This window comes from Lynx rufus, unplaced genomic scaffold, assembly GCF_022079265.1.
Source record: "Lynx rufus isolate CCGP_SWC_20201006 ecotype Redwood Valley unplaced genomic scaffold, mLynRuf1.p SCAF_11, whole genome shotgun sequence".
Lineage (NCBI taxonomy): Eukaryota > Metazoa > Chordata > Mammalia > Carnivora > Felidae > Lynx > Lynx rufus.
The window spans coordinates 50,675,944-50,700,669 of NW_025814825.1; the positions used below are offsets into that span (position 1 = coordinate 50,675,944).

Here is a 24,726-nt window from a genome sequence, read left to right on the forward strand (position 1 = left end):
GTAGGGCAAAGCCATAGTTTTGAAGCTTTAAAACTCTCTCCTGCTACCCCTTGCTCATCTTGCTAGAAGTTGAACATTGAGTTAAAAGTTCAACATGTAGAAGTTACATGAAGGTTCCCACCAACTCTTAGTTATCTAAAAGTAAGATCTACTCTTCCCCTAAAGTCATACTAAACTAAAACAACCAAATTATCACTTAGCATCAACTGTTTAACCAATATTTACTGAATAAATGAATGGAAAGACAAATTGAGTCAACGTCATTACTTGCAATAATTTGGTTTATAAACATGGGCCTAAGTTCTTAAAACAAATTAAGTCCATTAAGACTACCCAGCAATAAGATTCACACAAAGTTGGAATTTCACTCTGTTTATTAAAGGTCAACAAGCAGTAACACTCTTACCCAGCTCTGGGGAGTACAGGAATAACAACATCTTCCAACAAATGGCCTTTTCCGGCTCATTAGGCTTTCTTTCCATTTTAAGGTTGCAGATCTGAAGACAGTAGGTCTGAAACCACACTCACCCTAATAAATGTTAAGGGGAAAAAGTGTCTGAATGGCAAGAAAACTATACTTGTCCACTTTCTCTCTAAAACTGAGATATTTCAGAAGAGAAACTTAGTACTTCGATTTCTTTTGGTAGTATAAGTTCCTCAGTGTAATTTCCCTTCATGGTACTCCCCTCCATCATCAACACTTGGAACAAAACTTGGAACATAAGCAAAAATTGAACACCGAAGAATGATAATGGCTAGCAAGGACGTCTGCACACTCAGAGGTTCAAAGGCAAGATTAAACAGCCCATGACAGTAGCAGGTAAATAAAATCAGGCTCCTGGGTCCATACAGGGAACAGTTAATCTTATTCCTCTTCAATCACAGACGCCCACAAAAGCACTACAAAGTCTTACATAGTAAGCAACTTGTTACATACAACTTGAAATATTTTAAATTAAAAAACAAGGTAAACTTATGTAACATTCCTTTATCCTGGCTGGAATTTAAATTATAGCTGTACTGTCCAGTTAGGGTCAAATTCTGCTCCTGTTTTAAACATTTTGTTCATTGAGTTCATTAGTTGCTCAAATACCAGACAAAACATTCTCAAAACTTAGCAGAAAAACCCCCCAAAACTCTGATATCATTTTTATATAAAGCAGAGTGTTCAAGAAATATTTTAAACAAGCCATGTTATGTCAAAATGGGGGGGGGGGACACAATACAAGAAAATGCATATCCTTTGAATTGAGATTCATACTAAAATTTATTTCCCATTTAGAAGAAAAAAAAAACCTTTATTTCCATTACAAAATTCATACTTATTACATTATGGAAAACAGATACAGAAAGTACACCATCCAAAACAACTCCTAGGTTTTTTTTTCTATGCAAAGTATTTTGCTTTTTAACATAATCACTGTGCTTAAATATCCTACCCAACTGTCTGTTCCCAATTAACATAAAACCATAAGAATTTTTAAATATGAGGTCTCATAGGCATACCTTCTAACAGCTGGAGGCAGTTTCCTTAGATATTAACCTCTACACGATATTATGTCGCTTCCAGTTCTCCACCTTCATAAACAACATTAAAATGAACATCTTTGAATGTTTTTAACCCCTATTCAACTTACCCATTCCTCGTTTGCATGCTTACATCGACCAACACTGTATTCTGATGAATTTGGCAGGTAAGAAACATCTATTGTGCCAAGGGTCAGTGCAGATTCATCCATGTCACAAGGGGTAACTCCCAGATCATGTGCTATAAAAAAAAAGATATATACACCATTTAAATTAATAAGCCAGACAGTAGACACCAAAACTCAAAATTCTGACCTTGACGTTATTTTGTTCCATCATACGATGTCAAATGACCTCTGATGGGCTTCCACCATGTTTAGTTGATGTGTAAAAACAGTGTTTGATGTGTTTAAACTCAACAACATCTCCGGTAGACTGTTCTTTTTTTTTTTTTTTTAAATCAACATCTGCATCTTTAGACTTCTTGAATAAAACAGCCATGAAAGGGCAACGTAAATAATAGCTTATTTCAGGTAGGTGACGAAGAATTATTTTATTTGCATTAATAACTGAATAGTTCCTGGGAGAATGGAGGCCATGTGTTTATTTGATTAAATATAAGTTACATGTATGCACACAAATAGGTAATTTTCCTTAATTATGTGCTGGTAATTTTTGGTCATACATACTATGCAATGGAAGCATGGGTAAAGGCAAGAGCCTTTTAGAGAGGGCGCCTCTAAAGTTCCCCACTTAAACTGAATTGAGCTCTCAATTTTCTCGTGATGTCTTAAATGCAATGGCATTTGCACTTTTAATACATCTACAAAGCTTTAAATCAAAACCACACCATCTTGAAATATCGGACTTAAAAGCTTTCACCCTTTTCGATGTCTTTTCATACCCTAAGGGAAAATGTTCACTAACGGTGCACTGCTAAAGAAAACAGAGATTAACCTAAAATATAAAAACTCCCTAATTCTCAAATTGCTTCAGCTTTTGTCTATTTCTCACCTGGCCTTAAATTATTCCTTTAAAATTCTGAAAGGTCACGTCCAGGGTAACTGTTATTTGGAGCGTATATTCTGATTTCGTTATAATCCCCATACGGGTTTGCTGCGGCAACTACTGTCCTCAGCACAACCATCATATAGCAGCACATCCTTAACAATTTAACATGGCATCAACCTAACCTAACAGGCCAGGAGAAAATAGGAAAGCAATACACCTGGCATGAAAGCTCGTCACGATTGTAAAATAAATCAGCTATCAGTTTCCCATGCAGAATGTAGCTAAAACATGGGGAGCCCCGCTGCGGCCCGAGAAAAAGTCCCTGGTGGCCCCAGAGCTGGAGGAGTGGAAGAAGAGAGAGCGGATTGCCAATAGGAAGTCACGGCTTCGCTCCTCCCTCCCTACAGCGTTGATCCGAGGTCCATAACTAAATCAAAATCTGGAGGCGCCAGACTATCGGCTGAGGGGAACCAACTCTGGGTTTTGTAAGAACAGCGATCGGAGGAGGCTCACCTCGGAAGCCAAACATACACGAATTCAAACCACCCACTGCTGACCATCTGTGTGACTTTGAACAAGTTGGTTAACTTCTATGCCTGGGTTTCCCCATCTGGAAAATGGGCATAATGCTAGATCCTACCTCCTGGGGGTTGCTGGGAGGGCTGGATTGTACCTATAAAGTGCCTAACCCAGCGTCTGACACACGGTGCACGCTGAGACCAATCAATGGTCATGTGCCATCGGACTGTTCTCAGCACCAGCTGCTTGCAGAGCACCCCAGCAGCCTCAAAGGCAATGAGGTGCGTAGGCTACTCAGTCCACGGGAACTTCCCTCCTCCTCCAGGGGAGCCCACACCGCGGCCCGGTCTCCCAGGGAGAGAACCATCCCGACCCCCCACCCAGCACGAGCCGGGCCCACTTCTCAGGAGGAACCCCGGAGCTCGGGGGATAAGAACAACCTGCCGGCGTCGCGCCGGGTCCAGCGGAGAGGGCGACGACGCCCTTGGCGCGGCGCTCCGGGCCCGAGCAGCCTCCCGCAGCCGCTCTCGCCCTCGCGGTCCGCACCCGGCAGCTGCGCCGGCTTCGGCTGCGGCTGCTGCAGCTGCCGGCACTTCAAGTCTCCGCCGGTGCTGCTGCAACGTCGCGTCTCGATGACGCAGGCGGCGCCCGCGAGTGAGCGGAGCCGGAGGGAGTGGGCCGACCTCAGACGTGGGCGGGGGGGGGGGGTGAGGGCGCCCGGGCTCCGCGTTCGGATCGCAATAGAACGTGCGCACACAAGGGGGCCGGTGGGACCAATAACGTAGCGCGAGCGCCTAATCGGAAGGTTACTCTTCCACGGCGCAGAGTCACGTGTGCGCGCGCCTGCGCGTTGCTGCACGTGCGCCTGAGGCTCCATTGTGTCAACTCTGCCCATCTGGAGGTCTGTACCCCCGCCTCGCTCTTTGGGGAGTGTTCGCCTGGGCCGTTTGGTTCACTTGTGCGTGTGTGTGGGGTTAGGAAATTTATACGACTCTGCAGAAATTGTCAGGGTTGGGGGAGCTGCGGATCGGGAGCGGCCCTGTTGTGTAATGTCTGTTAACGGTGGCTGAGTGCCTTTTCCTTGCAATGGAAGAAAATGAGTTGAAAGAAAAATAAATAAGGCTTAAAAGAGCCCGAGTCCAAATCTGCCTACCTCTCACCCTTCAAACAAAATAACTTGGGGTCACAAGGAAGTTCTTTCACAATATTTGTCATGCCATTGACAAGGCCAGTGGTTATCAAGAACATTAGCAATTCGGAAGGCAAAAGATAACGTTTTACCCGCACCTTAACAACAAACATTGTTTGAACTGGCAGATGGGAATACGAAGGTGATTAAGACGGAGCAGAGTCCGTGGTCACACACCTCTGCTGCCAGTCCTCATCTCCTCTAGGAACGTTAACCCCCACTTCTATCGAAACATGCCCTCCATTGGGGCACCTGGGTGGCGCAGTCGGTTAAGCGTCCGACTTCAGCCAGGTCACGATCTCACGGTCCGTAAGTTCGAGCCCCGCGTCGGGCTCTGGGCTGATGGCTCGGAGCCTGGAGCCTGTTTCTGATTCTGTGTCTCCCTCTCTCTCTGCCCCTCCCCCGTTCATGCTCTCTCTCTGTCCCAAAAATAAATAAACGTTGAAAAAAAATTTTTTTTAAAGAAACATGCCCTCCGCGTCCCCCCATCAAAAACCATCCAGAGCTCTCCACAGTCCACATGCCGGAGCCTGGCACGTAGGCCTCCAACAGATAGGCCTCGACTTTTCCCGCAGTCGCCAAGAGGAGCTCCTACAGCAACCTCTCTGGTTGTCCCTAGTCAAAACACGGGCTCCCGTAGTCTTAATCGTGCCCACACCACTCTTTTCTAAATTCTATCATTCTTTCCTAAACTAGGTCCCCAAGCCTTTCCTAACTTCTCCAGCCCTCAGTAATCACACCCTTCTGTGAAAGCTCACAGATTTACCCAGGTGCCACATTCTGGGTCTTTATCAATTTGTGTCATTCTTCCACAAGAGTACGAACTCATCACTCATCGTCAATGTCAGTGACTTTTCTGGGTCTCAGTAAAAACAGCGCTCCTTTATGGTAAACCCTCAATAGCTACTCTTGAAGCTGAGGAACAAGAAGAAAAACAAGAGTTCCTTTTCTTGAACTTTCTGCTTCTATTTCTAAATTCATCTCAGAATTCAGGGGGGGGTCCTTCTTTTAAAACAATCCAAAACTGTAGGAGTGGCGATGCAAGAAAAAAAAAAAAAAAAAAAGATTGAGCTGCTTGAAGTCCAAATTCCTGTCTTTATTCAAACCCACACACACCTTAACTCCAAGCACACACCTAAGTCTTCAAGGGCTATGTTGACTAGAATACCATGAATTCAAATCCCAAAACATCATGACATTTTGTGTATAGATTTCTGGTCCCTGACCAAAAAGAAAAAGAAAAAAAGAAAACAGAGGAACGTCTCAGGGTTTGAAGTCACAGCTAAAGAGAAAGTAATGTGAAATGAAAGAGAGAGAGCATTACAGGAATGGAAATGGAAGCCAGAGGGGAAAATTACATTCTCTTTCACAGAGTTTATTTGTAGTTACTCTTCTGTAACATCCATTGCACAAGGATGAACTGTACTTGCAGGAGATGTGGATTGCAATGCAAGGTGTTTCAGGTTACGTAAGGAGAGTTGTTTCAGAAACAGCTGACAATCTCAGCAATCTGTTTTATCAACAGAACAACAATAATTTATAGTAATCCAGCAGCTAAGGCAGCTAAGATGGAACAACATTGACTGAATTTACTCTCCTACTAAAACAACTAAAGAAATAAAATAGGCAGCAGGGCAGGGCAGGGCAGACCATAAGAGAGAGCAGACAAATAAGGTGAGCACTCCGCTTACTAAGGCAGGTGCCAGACAGCAGTGCAGAGAGGGGGATCCAGAAAAAGCTAGACAGACTCCCTGAGATGAGGAGATAGAATCGGGAGACCAGGGAAGCCCAAACAGCTGGAGCTGGGAGTAGAGACCTAGAGAGAAGAGAACTACACGTGTTAGGAGGAGCTGTGAAGACCTACAGGTCGTGCTCCAGTCTTCAGCTGATTAGCACGTGAATGGGAGGAAACTAACCAAGGCCAGGGAGAGAGCCACCTAGACAGAGCGAACAATCACCAAAGGTTGCATGGGGCAGGGAATTGGTTCTGTTCCCACAAGTCAGAGTGGAAAGGTACCCAGCGATCATACAGGACCAGGAACAGGACCTGATCCTGGCACCCAGATCAGAAACCTCATAATTTATGACTCAGTAGGTCTTGCCTTGGGAGTGGAGTAAAAATAACCTTAGGGTAATTGCTGTTCTGGTCCTACCTAACAAATCTTAAATGCTAGCCCCAAAAGGATCAAACCGATTCCAAGAACAGTGTCCCAAAACAAGGCCCAACAGTACTTGGAAATCAGAAAAGGAAATGAAATTCCTTTTCTGAAGGAAATCAGAAAAATCCAGCACCCAATTCACAATGTCTGGCAACCAATTGAAAATGATCAGGCATACAAAAAAAAAGTGGGAAAAAATGGTCCATATACGGGGAAAAATGAATCAATTGAAAGAATCACAGAAATGACAGAGATTAGACTCAGTAAACTAGGACATTAAAAAACAATTCGAGGGGCACCTGGGTGGCTCAGTCGGTTAAGCGTCCGACTTCAGCTCAGGTCATGATCTCACACTCCATGAGTTCGAGCCCCACCTCGGGCTCTGTGCTGACAGCTTAGAGCCTGGAGCCTGCTTCTGATTCTGTCTCCCTCTCTCTCTGCCCCTCCCCTGCTCATGCTCTCTCTCTCTGTCTCAAAAATAAATAAAAACATTTAAAAAATTAAAAAAAAATAATTAGATCTGTATTCTATGTGGCCAAAAGAAGTAGAGACATGGAATCTTTTTAAAAGACCCAAAGAAACGCCTAGAAATTAAAAGAACGTTGTCTGAGATTTTTAACACCCACACCCCTACATTTCTTTCAGATTAATATTACTGAAAAAAAAAACAAAAGTTAAAGAACCTGAAAACATTGCAATAAAAAACTATCCCAAATGAAATACAGAAGGAATAAAAAGACTGAAAATATAAGCAGAGTATCCATGAGCTTAACATACATGCAGGTGGAATCCCTGAAGCAAATATGAGAGTGAGGAGGAGTCAGCACAGGCAGAAAAAAAAATTCCAAGACATAGTGTCTGGAAACTTCCCAATTTTGGTAAAAACTATCAACTCACAAATCCCAGAAGCTCAACAAGCTCTAAGTAGAAATACATAGAAAACTATACTAAGGAACATCACCACTAAATTGCTTAAAACCAGTGCTAAAGTGAAAATCTTAAAAGAGTGGAAAAAAAGGGACGCCTGGGTGGCTCAGTGTGTTGACCTTTCGACTTCAGCTCAGGTCATGATCGCATGGTTCGTGGGTTTGAGCCTTGCGTCGGACTCTGGGCTGACAGCTCAGAGCCTGGAGCCTGCTTCGGATTCTGTGTCTCCCTTTCTCTCTGTCTCTCTCTCTCTCTCTCTCAAAAATAAATATTTTAAAAATTAAGAGGCGCAGTCGGTTAGGCGTCCAACTTGGGCTCAGGTCATGATCTCACGGTTTGTTGGTTCAGGTCCTGCATCGGGCTCTATGCTGACAGCGCAGAGCCTGGAACCTGCTTCAGATTCTATGTCTCATTCTCTCTCTGCCCCTCCCCCACTTGTGCTCTGTCTCTCAAACATAAATAAATGTAAAAAAATTTTTTTAATTAAAAAAAGATGCATATCTATGTAAAGAGACAAAGATAAAATGACAGCAGATGTCTCAACAGAAGTTTGCAAACAAGTCAGGAAAGTAGCATCTTTTAAGTACTCAAAGAAAAACTCAATCTAGAATTCTTTTCCCCAAATAGATGTATTTCAAAAATAAGACAAAATAAAGGCATGCTCTGACATACATAGTCCAGCTATCCATTACAGCCAAGATGGTCATGTGACCCAGTTCTGGGCAATGAGACCTAAGAGAAAGTCAAATTCGAGGATTTCCAGAGAAGCTTTTCTTTCTTAGTAAAAGGGAACAGGGAGCTGGCACGGCTTCTTTTTCACTTTTTTCCCCCATTTGTTCCGTAACTTGATGTCCAAACCCAATGCCACCAATCACATACCTCTGCATTTTGTTAAATCTCTATCTGTTTAAACCACTATAATCTTTCTTTCTGTTACTCACAAGCAAATGAGTGTCTGACTCATATTTAATTTTGAGCACAATTCTAGCCACTATAATGACTCAAATATATGGGGGTGGGGGGAGAGAGAAAGAGTTAAGATATAGTCCCTGCCAATTTAAGATACAAAACAGATGAACATAAGGGAAGGGAAGCAAAATTAATATAAAAACAGAGAGGGAAACAAACCATAAGACCCTCTTAAATACAGAGAACAAACTGAAGGTTGCTGGCTGGGTGTTGGGTGGGGGGATGGGCCAAACGGGGAAGGGGCATTAAGAAGGACACTTGGGATGAGCACTGGGTGATACATGTAAGGGATGAATCACTAAATTCTGTTCCTGAAATCATTATTACACTATATGTTAACTAACTTGGATTTAAATTAAAAAATAGTAAAAATTAAAAAAAAAAAAAAGTCCCTGCCAGTGTATCTTGTGGGGGCTTGTAGCAATGGAAGTGACCTCAGAGCCAGACATTTAGAAAGAATCCTAGACCAGAAGAGAATGGAACCCCTCTGACTCAAGTTTACCACATTTGTGGCAGAATAAGGAGTTCAATTCATCTAAAAACTGCTTTAGTAGTAAATTAAGCCACAAACTTCAAATGGCCCGAGCAGGAGGCAGTCAGGCTTCTGGAAGATCTGTCTTGGCATCTCCTACAGGATGGGCTACCTGACAGCTACCCAGCCCCCTACCCCCAAGGGGCTACCCAGCCCCACCCCCAGCCCCCTACCCCCAAGAAGGAAGGCCAGAAGGAACTAGGTGGGGATCCAGACTTTGTTTCAGCCATGAGCTATGCCTCAGGGCAGGGCACCGGCTCCAGAAGGGATCTGGGGCACTGGATCAGGCAACTAGTAGAGCAGGCTAATTAAGAAAGAGCTTACAAGTCACCTTTTTTTCTTTTTTTACAATTTGTCAGTTCATTCTTAAGAAATGAAAGGTATTTTTCCCCTTCTCCCAGGAGTGTAGCCAGGCTCCTTGGTTGAAGACCCTGGATTCCCCAAGCCCTTAAGGGAGGCTAAGTAATTGCAATTAGCAGCCTTTTTGTTGCTGAAAGCCAAAAAAAAAAAAAAAAAAAAAAACACACAACAACAACAACAACAAAAAAAAACCAGTAACTAATGATTGGGTTGGCCACCAAGAAGACAAAACCTGAATGGGCCCTTTGTTTTTCCTGTGGAAGTAAGCTGGATTGTGTGAGAAGAGGTTGTCTGAGAACGGGTTGGGGACCAGCACGACGCTGAGGAGGGGTTAGGTGTTGAGGATACTGGTTCTGGATTCCGTCTGAGATTGCTTCATGGAGGGCCTTGGAGGTGGCCGGTCTCCAGAAGGAGAGTGACCCAGGAAGACTGAGAGGGCTGAATGTAGAGTCTTGGGAGACTCAGTGAAGATCCCAGTGGCCGAGCGTGTTGTGAAGGGGATGGAGGTCCACACACTACGTGGGGCCTGGGCAGGGAGCAGTGGTCAAGGAGACTGGATTTCAAGCTTTCTGCATAAGTGCCTGGGTAAGGGAGAGGAGGAGGACCCCAAAAATCATCACTGTTAGACTTCTACGAACCCTTGACATGAGATTATTTCAGCATCTTTTCTTTTGTGACATACTGACCAAGAGTGCCTTTAAGACAGTCTTTCCTAGTCGCTGAGGATACAAGATGAAGATATGGGGATGTCACACATAGGTCCTGCCCTTGTGGGGTTAAAAGTCTAATGGTGTGTGGCATGTTGGGACAGAGACAAGTCGTGGAAAGTACAATGAAGATCCAAACAGCCTCTGTCACAGAGGTCAACAGCAGTGAGCAGCAGTAGAGAAGGTGGTCAGGGAGGACCTCTAAGGAGGGAGCAGCTACCCCGAGGCTGTGGTGTGCGAAGGACCTTGTCTCAAAGGAGCCCAGAAAAGACCCTTCCAAGAAGGGAGAATTCCATGTGCCAAAGCCCTTCAGGAGGACAGAGTTGACAGACACAAGTGAGCGCTGTGGGCTGCAGTGGAGGAAGGGGGAATGGGGCAGAGGGAGGTGTTGGCCAGCCAGGTCTCCTTTATCCCAAGATGAAGCAGTGCTTTCTTAGCCACAGTAAGAAGTTTTGAAAATTAAAAACAACACTGTGACATGAGTCAAAAATGTCATGGAGGAATTCGCATGCCCTTTATTCTGTAAAAATTAGAGTAGGATGAATCAAAACAGAAGCCCAGGTCCACAGACCTGGCCAGCCTGGAAGAAGGAGGACGGGGCACGACTCAGAGGCTATCATGCAGGCAGGCGCCTGCCTGGGGCAAACTGGCCACAGAGTATGTCCCTAAGAGGAAAGTGAGCACATTTTGTAAGCTACCTTTGTTTGAGCACTTTTTATGTGCCAAGCCCTGTTCTAAATACTTCACGGGCATTATCTCAAACAATCCTCTAAATCAGCCATGGCACAATCTAGAAAACAGCTCGGGCCAGACCACTGGAAGTGGGACTTTCATACAGAATCCTTCTTAGAAAGGTCTTGGAAAAGCTGAAAGAACAAAAGGGGACTGTGAGGCAGCCCAGAGATTTCCAACAGCAGACACCATCCTAGGGCTGGAACAACAAAGGAAGATATTAACAGAAACGGGAGCCAGAGACCAAGGAAAGACGGGCTGCCTAGGAGGAGCCAAAACCACAGAGCTGCCCCTGCTGGAAGAGCCACCTGAAAAACGGAGGGACACCCTCCCTGGCTTCCTCCTCTTTCTGCCCTCCCACCACCTGCAAGCCCCTCCTATTGGCTGAAGCAAGCTGCAGAGAAGCCTAAGGAATGAGATTGCAGGGTCCACTCCTCTCCCAGACGTAAAGTAGAGCAGGGAAGGATGGAGAGGGCATCTGAGAACAAACAGAAAAACAAGGGCAGCCCCAGAAGCCAGGAAGGATTATTACCCCCGTTGTTCAGATGGGGAAACTGATGCACAGCAAGAGCTCAAGCGAATCTAGTACCTGGTAGAACCCCAGTTTGAATTCAGATCTATCTGATTCTAAAGCACAAACACAGGGGCAGCTGGGTGGCTCAGTTGGTTGAGCATCCCACTTTGGCTCAGGTCATGATCTCACAGTTTGTGGGTTCAAGCCCTCCATTGGGCTCTGCGCTGACAACTCAGAGCCTAGAGCCTGCTTCGGATTCTGTGTCTCCCCCACTCTCTGCCCCTTCCCTGCTCATGCTCTCTTTCTCTCCAGCTCTCAATAATAAATAAATAAACATTAAAAAAAATTGTTTTTAAAAAGCACAAACACATAACATACATTTCAGCCAGCTTAGGTAAGAGCCTGATAGCTAAGAATAGTCACGTCCCATGTCTGAAAAGCATATGTTTTAAACCCCACTCTATAAAACACTCAGTTTAAGAACTGAGCTGTGAGTCAGGACACCAGTAGGCCAACCCTGAACCTTCTAGCAGAATGAGAACTCTGCAAGGACTTTGGAGCCAGACAACCTGGGTTCCAATCTTGGTTCTGCCATCTACCAGCTGTGTGACCCTGGGCAATCTATTTAACCTCTCTAGGCCTCAATTCTCTCATTTTTAAAGTGGATTTGCTCATGTCCACTTCCTTATTGGGTTAATTTTAGATAAAATAGAATCATGTATGCTGCAAGATTATTAGCACAGTCCCTGCTGCATGGTTAAGAGTTACTAAACAGTAGCTATTACTATGATTGGTAATAGTCTCCTCTTGCAGAGACTCAGGAGACAAAGGACAGATCCTATTTGTTTGAGCTTGCCTGGCAAAGAATTTGTTCTAAAATCTTTGAAACTCATATGAACTCTTAAGGTCACTTTGTTCTGGAAAGGGTGTCTTTATATCAGTCAGGATGGGCTAGGTTATGATACAGTAACAAACATCTCAGAGTCTTAAGACAACAAAGTTTATTTCTCGCCTATGATACATGTAAACTACAGGTTATTATAGGAGCTCTGCTCATAAAGGACACTGAGGGAAGCTCTTTATTGACATGCACTTCCTTATTTGCTGAGGCCAGGAATGGAGAGTGGAAACCAGGTACTGGCTCTTAATCCAGACTTGACTTCTGTTCCCATTTCATTAGGTAAAGCATTATATAAAGCAACTGGGTAAAGAAATGTAATCCTGTCGTGTGTCCAAAGCAAGCTAACCAAACATTTATGAACAGCCCTAATGACTATCAGAACAACCTCAGAGAACCTTCTGGTTGGGCTAGATAAAGCAAAGTTCCCAATCTGGAATGAAGAGCTTTAGGAGCTTCTGATAGGCCAGCCCCATATGATATCATAAAAGTTTGTCTTTGCTGTGCCTTTGTTGCATTTATGATGACAGCATGTCGGTTTAGGAAAACTGTTTGTTCCTAAATATTTCTTAAGTCATTTCTCTGAAAATCACTCTTGGTTTTTGGAAGGTATTGTCCAAGGTGGTTTGTGGAGTTGTGAGACTAGCTGGAAACAAAGTACCTTGTCTTTTGGAAGAGGGATCCTAACGTGGACTAGATCATGAGTGCCCAGACCTACCCAGAGCCCCTCTACTGTTGTACAGCTTGATGTCAGATTATTGGATACTGATGGTTTGTTGAGCAAGTTCAAGCTCTAGGGGAAGGAGCAAGACCTTTCCTCTGCTTTCACAATCCCACACTTCCTGGATTTCTTTCTCCCTACCTAGATGTTTTTCCTTGGCAACTTTTACTGGCTCAAAGGCCTCCTTCATTCTCTCTCCTTACTCTCTTCTCAGCAAACCAGGAGCCTAGGAGTCATTTTTAACCTCTTCCTGCCTCCAATCCAACAGTAACTTCTAGCAATTTTGCCTTCTAAATAGCTTTAAGCCCATCACCCGTTTACCTCCTCGCTATCTGCATTGTCCTAATGCAGGCCACCACCACCTTCCCTGGAAGGCACAAAACTTACTACCTGGACTCCTCATGTCAGCTCCCCACCCCCCACCCTCCCAAACTCCCCACACATCCTCCAGAGCAAACATTTGAAAATGCAACACTGAGCATTTCTAACACCCCCATTTCTCTGCCTGATCCCCACTGCAGGTGATTAAAATCCTTTAAATTGTTCCTTGCAGTCTTTAGGACAAAGGCCTTGGACTTTTAGGATAGGGACTTTTAGAAAAAAGTCTTCAACATGGCCTCTAATACCTGGTATTAAGTAACCTCACCACCCTTATCTTGCTAGCCTCACCGCCTCATCTTCTCTCACTTGCCCTTTCTCTCTGACTTTGGCTACACTGGCTGGCTTTCAGTTCCTTAAGAAAAATGCCTCTACCCTTCTCTTGCACTGCCCTTCTCTTCCCCTGCTGGCAGTGGTCCCTACTACAACCCCCTGTTTTCTCTACAACTCATGCTTCATAACACAGTTCGGGTCTCACCTCCTCATGACGACTTTCATTGATTCCCAGACTAGGTCAGAACCCCTTGTTGTATGCTTCTCCCCCATGGAACTTACCACAATTATAATTGAAGACTCCATTGTAGAATTAGCCATTTAATGTCTGCCTGTCCCTCTTAAATTCTTGACTTCTCCCATTCCCATCTTGATTTCCTAGCATCTAACAGTGCCTTGCACAAAACAGATGCTCAAGGTGTTTGTTGCATGTCTAAGTACAAGATGAGATTGATCAACTATTTAATAAAAGAGAACGTGAATGGCTGTTACAACTGTCAACAATCCTGGACAAGCATAACGTTAAGAATAGAAGGATTCAAGGAGGGATCTATGAACCATAGAGCTTTAGGGGCTCAGGATTCTATGGGTCTTGGAGAAGCATGTGTTCAAGCTTGGTAGAGAGGTAGGAAGCAGATTACCCATTCTTCTCCCACTCCCAATCTTTGGGTCAGAGGGGAGGGAACACTATGAATAAGGAGGCAAACATGCGTGTGCCCAGTACACTTGAAGGAAGGAATTTGAAAATACTTGAGAGCTAGACATGGCTGGAGATAGACTTATTTTTATTTGTCCTCCTCAGGATCAGTTTTTGTCAAAAAGGAAAAAAAAAATTCACAACGAAGGCAAGGAGAAGCAGAACTACTTTGCATTGAAAGTATTCTTTTTTCTAAGAGAAGAAAGTACATTAGAGCTTCACGTATTAAGTCTCAACAGGAAGAAGTTTAATCTAAGTTCAATTAAGTCTCGATTTAGAAAACTTTTAAAGAAATTTAGTTTTATTACTTTTGAGGACGTAGAGGCTCCAAGATTTTCCTTCAGAAATGCATTCTCTTGAGTGCTCTAAACATACTCCTTTTAACTATCTTTAGCTTTTAACTTACAGATTTCCCAACAGAAAAGGTTTTCAAAGAGTAATACCAACCCAGTTTCCAATTATCTAAATTACCTGGTATAAAGCAAAACTCGAATAAGCATAATAATACAACTGACTATGATTACTACCAAATCTTTTCTGACAGCCATCATATTATTCCATAAAATATTTGAAATGGATTACAAGGACGATCTCCAACATGAAAGTAAGATATTGTATAATAGGCTTTCCATAATCCAGAGTCACAGGGTACAATCCCCTCTCCTAGCCCTACTTGGTTAATACCACTGATTGAGCAGGTCACTGAGCCCAACCCTTCACCCAGGCTGACTTACACCTCACCCATTGCACCCTCTTGCACATCCAGTTCTGCTTAGGAGACGGCAAAACATGTGTCCCCTTTATCAAATTATTTTATAGTTACTTTTTCCAAAGGCTGTCAGTTCTGGTCCAGAGTTCCTACTTTACCTCTACAAATCATAGGCACATATATGTAAATTTAGCACGCATCCACAAATTGTAGAATTCCTAGCAACCATTATGGGTTACATATGGGATTAAAGAAACCTTAATATCCACAATGTTGGTTTTCTCTAGGTTAATTATAAATGATACTTTTAGAGGATAGTCTGTAAGCTCCTAGGTCACCTGCTCATTAACTATTAAATATATAGAATCTAGGTAAACGGTACATTATATCTAAAGCCCCATAAATTGATCAAATCCTGGAATGAATGGAATTTTGACCTCCCAGAGATAAGGTTTAGTTAACTTTAAGCTCTACAGGGTCATGGCATGCCTTATGTTCATGGCATGAATTTTTTAGTGGTGATAATAGTCCCAATAAAATTATCTACTAGGTCAGTAACCCCATTTTATAAACCACAGTACGCTTAGACAAATTCTAATTAAAAGAGGAGTCAGCTGGGCGTCCTCTGCACATAACCTACAATCTGTTCTTATTCACAAAACCAGAGTGGCACATAAGGGAATCCTATTATTGATTAGGCACGGGCTTGAAGATTACAACACGGCCACCATTCAGCCATATCCGAAATGGTAATTATTCTGAACGATTAATTACAGCTTGACAAACTACATTATCCAGAACTATGAAGGGTCTTGGAATGTTGAGTGCAAACTCAGTCTATGGTTTTAATCTCTCTGTGCCTCATTTTCCTCATCTGTAAAACAAGACTAATAACAGTATCTACTTTATACGGTAGATGTGAGGATTAAGAGTTAAAATATGGAAGGCACTGGGACACTACCTGGCACAAAGCAGGCAATACGTAATGTTTGCTATTATCCTAAGAGTTCCTGAGAAAATGTCTAATCCCTTAAAAAGAGAGGCCTCATTTGATCCAGGTATCAATCCCACTTGCCTTCACAGGCCATAATTGATCAATGTGGTGTTTCAGAATCGCAGGCTTCCCCAGCTCTAACCCCAACAACTTCCCATTTCCAGTTACAAATCCGCATAGAGTTTTCCTTCAATGACTATACTACGGATTGTGTCACTAAAGTCTTGCAAGCCGTCGTTCCTAACTTTTTGGAGTCAGGGAACGCTGAGAGTCAGATGAAGCTCTAAATTGTCTCCCAACGGCGGGGGGGGGGGGGGGGAAGCACATGTAGAAGTTTGCATTTGATTTCAGGGGGTTCATAACCCTCCACTCTGCGGTCATTCAGGGACCCCAAAGTAAGACTCGGCGTCAGTTTGAAAGCATGGCTTGGAAGACAGCCACATGTGGGATCTTGTTCTTCTAACAATGTCTAAAGCAAGAGGAGACCGAAACACATTTCTGCACACTGTAAAGGAAGTACAAGTTACTATCAGCCAGCTAAGTACTTTCCAGTAAGGGGTTTTGGTGAGGATGAGGATGATGAAGAAAGGGGAGAATGAAGATAAAGGCAGACTTTTAAGTAGCTAGGTATGCAGCAGGGCTTTGAAACTGGGAACTGCAGCCTGGCTGTTCCTATTAGCAACTCGAAAGGCAGTTTGGGTAACTGATGATATCGACAGCTTTCTTTAAAACCTCCAAAAGGCAAAATATTATCACTGGGGCTCTTCACGCCTGTTCAATGATTCAGACACAAAAGAAATGCTAATTGTGGGATCTGAGCTGTGAATTCTGAGTGAGCCTAGGGACAAAGTGATTATCTGGTGGTCTTATGTTGCTGGAAATTTATTAGAGTGTTTTAAGATTACATTAACTGGTTTTCACCGTAAGTGCTCTGCCTGGAGAAGCATTAAAGGCTCCTGATAAGAAAGATTTCAAAGAGGTAATAGCATCGGCCAGAAGATCTTTTGGGTGAGTCAGGGGTACTGTAAGGAGAAAAGCCCAAATGAGGGGGCCGGGATCAGCCGGGGTGGTGGGATGGACTTGCGACAACCAAAAGCTTCCACTCTGCCGAGGGTCCCCAAGGTCCCTTCTCGTTTCTGGTTTCCAACAGCAACAAATGCCAGAGACCAAAGAGGAAGGATCATATATTTACAACAAACGTCGTAGAATGAGGCCAAGGACCTCATTTCTGCTCCATTATGGTCTCAGATTGCACCCCTGCCTCTCAAGTCTTCTCAAGACCTGCAAGTGTCAACATTCTGTTACCCTTGCCAACCTCTGTCATCCCCCTCTCCATCACCGCCCCAGTCCCTGAGGCCACCTGTCTTCCTGGACCATCCCAAGCTCATCCCTGGTTCAGGGACTCCTTACTCCCTGTCCCTGCTATGGAGAATATTTCTTCTCTGGATATGCACATGGCTGATTTCATTCTTATGTTCAGGTCTTAGCTTGGTTAGCAATTTTCTATTCCCTGCCTCGTCATTTTCTTGTATGTCGTCCTATTTGATTCTATTTACAGCGCTCATCACTATTTGATAATGATCTCTAGTTCATTTTCTTTATGCTGCCTCTCTTCTCCATTAGAACGTGAGCTCTCTGAGAGGCAGAACTGTCTGTGTCAAGCATTGCTGTGGCCCCCACCCCAGGTGTGGCACAGAGAAACCACTAGATATACATTTGTTGGCTAAAGGAATGAATGTTCAGGAATAGCTACTATTTATGGAGCATTTGTTCTGTGCCAGGCACAGGGCTGTAGTTTTTACAAATACTATCTCACTGAATTCTCACACCAACCCTGCAAGGTAGTAGGTATTTATCTATTATCTCCATGGTACAGCTTATGTTTCAGAGAAGTCACATAGCTTTCCCAATGTCAAAGCTAGCTTGTTACACGCTAATGAGTAACCTAGACCTCATTTGAACCTAGGCATGTTTGACCCCAACACTCATACTCTAAATCAGGAATCGGCACAATTTTTCTGTAAAGGGCTAGCTACTAAGTATTTAAGGCTTTGGGCATATGGTCTCTATCACAACTACTCCATTCTGTAGTAGTATGAGAGCAGACATAGATAATAAATACATAAATGAATGGATGTGGCTGTGTGCCAATAAAACTTTATTTATAAAACAAGTGGTGGACAGGATTTGGCCCAGGAGCCGTAATCTGCAGAGCCATCCTTTAAATCATCAGTTGACATGTGCTATGCCAGAAAGGGGTTAAACAAAAGAGGGGGAGGGGAGTAAAAGAAAAGCATTAAAATGTGTATTCTGTGCATGGTGAGCCTCTTCTTCAGATAAGAAGGACACCCACTTTCAGTTAAATTTTAATTTAGTTTAAAAAAAAGTGAAATAGGAGATAGAATTCTGGTAGGAAACAGGACTCTACTGATTCAACTTCTTGACTGAATTATGACCATTCTTTAAGACTACAGTAGAGCTTAAAGCAAATGAGTTATTCCATTTATACCATGGTTCCACTTACTGTGTAATGACACGTGATGTGGCATCATGTGAATTATCATGATGTCAGAACCCGAACAGAACCACATAACCTCCATTGCAAGCAGGCCCCACATAGTCAATATTGAAGGACCAAGTGCGGCAAGACACTCTGTTAAAATTCTTCCTCTTTGAACAATGAGCCTAAAACCTTCAGTCTTTTCTTCTCAAGCAAGCCCATGATTTATTGGCAAGAGGTGAAAGATAAGATATGAGTCACAGGTCTGAGCCAGCCCAGAGAAATCTCTTGCAGCCTCGTTGGGAAGGGAAACGCTATTTGTGCTCAGTTATATAGTCATTCATGGTGGCTCTCGAGACCAAGTATCAGCATTAAGGCAAAAGATGAACTCACCAGGCCCTTGGGTCTGGGCTGGGAGGTAAGGGCTGAACTTTGAGAAGGTGGGAGATGGAGGGATGAAGGCAATAATTGCTAGAGTGCTTGGTGGTATGTAAGGACCGGCTGATGTAGCTGGAGCCTTGGGTGGCTAGGTACCCCCGCTCAAACCTTGGTTGTCTCTAGGGCAGCCCTAGGTCATCAGAACCCCATTAAACGATATTTATTTCTCTCTTACTCTGAAGAAGAAATCCCTCTGAAAACAGCACATGGTACTTAAACCAACCGGTGCATTTTCCTCAATTTGTATGCAATTTTCTAAACTTGGCCATTAAATGATCAAGCAGGTGACAAAAATTCAAACTTTAGTCAGTCTCCTGAACCTTCTCCTAGGCCCATCCATGCACCTCCTTGTAAAATCCAGTATTCGCAAGAATGCTGCTAAGTCAGTTTAGCCAGAGCCCCAACCTTCGATATCTGATCAGGTTCCTAGCCCTCCACCATTCCCCAGGTGTTGTCTGACTACCCCAACCTGTGTTCAGGGAAGAATCATGTTAGGTCGGTTTACCCAGAGTCCCCCTTAACCTTGTTGTCTCCTTTTAGTACTTTTCCATCCAAGGCCCCCACCCTGTTTCTTGCCCATGCTGTATTTGGAGTTGAGTCCAGTCTGTCTTCTATACTGTAAAATCCCCATCGTGGTCGTGCCTATACCTCTGGTGAGAGTCCTGAATAGTCTGCCATATCATGTTACAATTGTTATTGAGTAATTTCTTCTTTAATACAGGAAAGCAACCCCAGGACAGTAGAACCAGCATCTAGAGGGGAATCTAGAGATGTAAGATCTGCCCCAGCTCTGCCATTAACCTGGGTACCCTTCCCCTTGCTTCCCCTTCTGAGCCCGTTTTCTCATCAGTAATGAAACAAGTCAATCTCATACATACCTTTTCATCCACCCAAATCCATCTTTTTGTTATGCAATACCTATCATATTTCTTACTGCTTATAGTTACTCTTTAAGATGACACATATTATTAATTAAAGTGGATTTCTATTGAGCACTTAATATTTTCCAGGATTCAGAGCAGTCGATTAAGCATCCAACTCTTGACTTCAGCTCAGCTCATGATTGCATGGTCATGAGATTGAGCCCCACATCGGGCTCTGTGCTGAGCGTGGAGCCTGCTTAAGATTCTCTCTCTCTGCCCCTTCCCTACACTTGCTTGTGCTCTCTCTCTCTCTCTCAAAAAAATGACCAGGATTGTACCATATGCTTTCCACATATTCTATTATTTAATACAACCTCCAAATGAAGAGGGACCCTTATGATTGCAGACTTCTCAGCTATGACAGCCAAGGTTCAGAGTAGTAACATACATTTCCCAAGGCCAAACAGAGAGTGACAGAGCTGGGATTTGAGCCTGAACCTATTTTTTCCAAGAGTTACACTGTCTTCATGTTCTCCATAGCCCCTGGTCAGTGTCTGACCTGAGAAGAAAGTACAGATTCAAACTCCCTTGCCCTAAACTGCTTACTACTGCACCATGATGCTTCTCACCATATCAGGCTACAAAATACCAACATGTGTTCCCTGGAGGAGGTGGTGTAGGAGCTCCCATGGAAGTCCCATGCAGGATCTTTGCCCCTGAGACACTCAGAATCCATGATAAAACCCATGGCCCAATCGGTGACCCAGGAGAAGCAGTGTTGATGACTCAAAGAGGAGGACCTGGGGCTTCCTCAGTTCCTTATTGTCACTGTGCAAAAGCAAACACAAAACAATGGCCTCTGCTCATCTCTGGTTATTCTCTGGAGAATCTTTTTCTTCACTAGGGAGAGGCAACTCCTTCAAAAATGCACCAAGTTAATAATCTGGCAATAGAAGACATTGGGGGTGGGGTGGGGGCTCTCCTTGAAACATATAGTTGGAGTTTTTTTTTAATGTTTGTTTATTTTTGAGACACAGAGAGCAAGCAGGGGAGGGGCAGAGAGTGAGACTGAGGAGCCAAAGCAGGCTCTACACTGACAGCAGAGAGCCAGATGCGGGTTTCAAACCCACGGAACTCTGAGATCATGACCTGAGCTGAAGTCAGACCCACCCAGTTGGAGATTTTCAAAAGGACATATCAGTATTGGCCTGCCTGGGGAGCAGATTGGGGGCATGTGGTAGGAGAAGGGTAGATTCCTAGAGATAGCAGAGCAAAGCTGATAATGGTTTGTGCAGATCTGATTCTCTCAGGGGTGAGGAAGAAGAAAGGAGAATGAGGTTAATTACTGAATGTCTACTATCATTTAAGGTCTTTCATATACACTAAGCATCAGGTCCTGACAACAATGTATAAGGTTGATGTTTTATAGATGAGGCTAGTAAGAGTCCAAATAGAGATTCTCTCTTTTCTTCATTCTACCTCAGTGCCCCTGTAGATGCCATTCTAGCTCTAATTCAGAGTTTCATGAAGTAGATGGCACTTACTCAATGGAATAGCTGTACAAAATACTGAGGCTACAAAACCTAATATAATGCCTAGCTTATGGTAGGTGTTTGATAAAACAGAATGGATTAACAACTCACTGTGGCTTCAGAGACAGAGGTAAATATAATCTGATCCAATAGTTCTCAACTGGGGATGACTTTGCCCTTAGGAAGACATTTGGAAGTGTCCAAATGTCTTTTGGTCGTTACAAAAGAGGGGAAGAGCACCACTGGCGTCTAGTGGGTAGAAGCCAGGATGCCGCTAGGCACCCTACAAAGCAGAGGACAGTCAGCCCCACAACCAAAACTTATCTTACCCATAATGTCGCCAGTGCCAAGGTTGAGAAATTCTGATCTATTCCAACATGGTTCACAGGCCATGGTTCACATGACCCAGGGAGACAGATGACTTGCCCAGGGCCATATAACTGAGCAATGGCAAAGCTAGGATGACAAACTTCCCTAAACCTTCTAGATTATTCTCTTCAGACCTCAGGCTGCTGACCAGCCAGAGGGCTGCCTGCCACAAGAAGGGTGAGTTAAGTGGAAAAGACTGTGTTGGCCAAATTGCCCAGGCAAACCAAATACAATTATGCAAGGTCAAATGGACCATGCCTGTTGCTCCCCAGACCCTGACTAAGCAGCCAATGGAGGTTCCAGAAAACTAGGTACCAAGGCTTGGAACACAAACTGCTCACTAGAGGTCTTTGATGCCCGCCATATGCCCACTTCTTCCTTTTTGTAGGGTTGCAAACCAAAACAGAATTGTCAAGTCAAAGAATTTTCTTCTAATAATTCAATAGGCAAGTTGAAAAAAAAAATGAATGATTAAGTGATCATATTAGGCCCAGGTAGAAACTGCCAGAAATGAATTCTCTCCAAAATATATCAGGCATTTGCATTATTGGTATCACAACAACAATTTTTTGACATCTTATGTGCCAAGAGATGTGTTTGGTCCCAGCAGAGAGATAGACAGAAGTAGAAGAATGTGTTCACTAATAGCATACACAAGGCACACCCTTGACCTCAAGAAGCACTCAGTCCAAACATGAGAATCTCCTTTGCAATTGCCATCACAAAGTAAAACCAACATTGCAGAATGGTAAAGCAAAACCCTCCTTGCAGCTAAATTATCTAATGAGGCGCCTGGGTGGCTCAGTCAATTAAGTATCTGACTTTAGCTTAGGTCACAATCTTGCGGTTCTTGAGTTTGAGCCCTGCATCAGGCTCCGTGCTGACAGCTCAGAAAATCTGGAGCCTGCTTCAGATTCTGTGTCTCCCTCTCTCTCTGCCCCTTCCCCGCTTTGTCTCTCTCTCCTTCTCTCTCTCAAAAATAAATAAATGTTAAAAAATTTTTAAAAATAAATTATCTAACCCTAGCATGAATCACTTATTTTAAACAATGGTTAACAGAAATGTTCAACCACAACCGAAGAGATTGAACTTTGCCATTTATATTACTGGGATCTGGCTTGCCTGATGGGCATTTTCTTCTATCCATCAAGCTTCATGGGGACTTCCAAAGCCCAAACCATATCTAAAATGGCAGGATAGGGGCGCCTGGGTGGCGCAGTCGGTTAAGCGTCCGACTTCAGCCAGGTCACGATCTCGCGGTCCGTGGGTTCGAGTCCCGCGGCAGGCTCTGGGCTGATGGCTCAGAGCCTGGAGCCTGTTTCCGATTCTGTGTCTCTCTCTCTCTTGGCCCCTCCCCCGTTCATGCTCTGTCTCCCTCTGTCCCAAAAATAAATAAAAAACGTTGAAAAAAAAATTTTTTAATGGCAGGATAACCTGATGTAGTATGGGACTTCAATGAACTATACCAGATCCTTCGACTCTTAAAAGGCTGCTCCAAGCCAGACTGGCATCTTTTCCAGCAGTTTCTAAGCTGCACATCAATGGAAGCCAAAGATCTGGGTTAACACGACTCTCAAGATCACCTTTTATCTTGAAATTTCAATGAAAAATTAAACATCCTGATAACACTGAGTACGAATTGCTTTTATTTCCATTGCAACTACTTTTGGAGACGGATAATTCCCCTTTAGATTTTCATGAGTTTGGCCCAGAAATTGGATACTCAAGGCATTAAACATACAGCAGCCTGGGACGCCAAGAAAACAGGAGCGTCCATTTAAGGATTTGGCCACTACAGCCAGCTAAGTGTCTTGGGGAAGTGAGTTGAATTTGAATACATCAGCTCTGTCAGTCTGCCACAGACTGGGAAATCAGACACTAAGAAAGACACCCCAGGGGCTCCCGCTTGAGTTTGGACATAGGTGTTAACCTTGGTGACAAGCAGTTTTTAGGCAATGCTTCCCAGACTTTGAGCTATCACAGTGCAGTAAACAATGGATCCTAACTTTTTTTTCCTGCCCAATGGTAATATTAAAATTAAATTCAACCTGAGTTGACATCTACAAATACCATCCTTTCATAAATGAAAGAATGTTTCAACATCTCGACAGACAGACAGAAGGGATAGCCTCTCCAAACGAAGGCAAGTTCCTCAAACTGAATACACACAGCTGTACTAAAGCCTGGCCATTCTGTCCTTAGTTCTTAAGTCACCCTGAATTGGAAAAACGTCATAGGCCAGCACTCATCTGCAGTCTGGAATATGGGTACTGTGAGGAGCCACTGGAGTTGCTGGGAGAGAATTAGGCTTGTGTCCCAGATGGAACAGAGAAGATGTTGCAGGATAAGGAGAGGGAGAGGTAAGGGTAGGATTGGAGGGACTGAAGTTGCCCTGAGAATAAACCTCGCTTCTCTTTGGTGGCAGTCTTCCACATGGTGACGTTACCCTAAATTGCTTGATTACTCATCTCTTCCACTGGGCTTTGAGTTCCTTGAGAGCAGTGGCTGTGCCTTGTTGCCCTGAGTCAAGGAGCTAGTTAGTCGTGGGGCAGGCCTGGTAGTATAGCAAGGGAGATTGTGAAGGAGCAATGGCAAAGCACCAGGAACACACAATGCTGCTTCACGAACCCGCACAGTCTGACGATCAGAGGGCACATTTCTATTACCTAATCATGCGTGCTGTTTGCGGCTGGTGCAGTGGACGAGGGGCCCCACCTCCAACCTACCCACAGGCTAGCCCTGAGCATCATCCCTCAAGATAATTAAAATGAGCCCCAAGGGGAGTGTGATGGGGGTTAGGGCTGCTGCTGCCCCGGGAGGTGCCAGGGGACTACCGAGTAAAGGCTCAGCTCCTCTCCCAAGTCCCCTGAGCTGTCTGGGCTGAAGCAGGGCTGGGGTGTGGAACAGCCAGCCTCCAGCCTGCCTGCTGCTTGATCCCACTGGTACTGCCATTGCCAAGTCAGAGAAGAGCTCTCAGCCCCAGGGTGTTCCATTTTCCCAGGCCCCAGTGCCTCACAGTCACTTCTGATTCAGAATTGACAGAAAGAAAACATCAGCCACTACTGTTACTAAGTAGTCCGCCCCCCTGACCCCCCACCTCCGCCCATGTCAAGATCCACAAAAACTGCTCTTCCCTGCAGAGAAAGTCCAGCTCATTGGGAAAAGGATGTTTTCTTTTAAAACTCATTTTGGGTAGTTTTGGATTTTT

The 24,726-nt window shown here is 44.0% G+C and overlaps 1 protein-coding gene across 1 annotated transcript in view; it reads right to left on the minus strand.

Annotated features, from left to right (window-relative positions):
* Positions 1-3,614, minus strand: part of GPAM (glycerol-3-phosphate acyltransferase, mitochondrial) — a 36,082-nt gene extending 32,468 nt beyond the window's left edge. The window contains exons 1-3 of the mRNA XM_047073435.1: positions 3,498-3,614; positions 1,638-1,768; positions 407-529 (exon numbers count right to left, since the gene is read on the minus strand). Of these exons, the coding sequence (XP_046929391.1) occupies positions 407-529; positions 1,638-1,739 (225 nt within the window). The 5' untranslated portion in view covers positions 1,740-1,768; positions 3,498-3,614. The remainder of the gene's footprint in view (positions 1-406; positions 530-1,637; positions 1,769-3,497) is intronic.
* Positions 3,615-24,726: the final 21,112 nt, after the last annotated feature.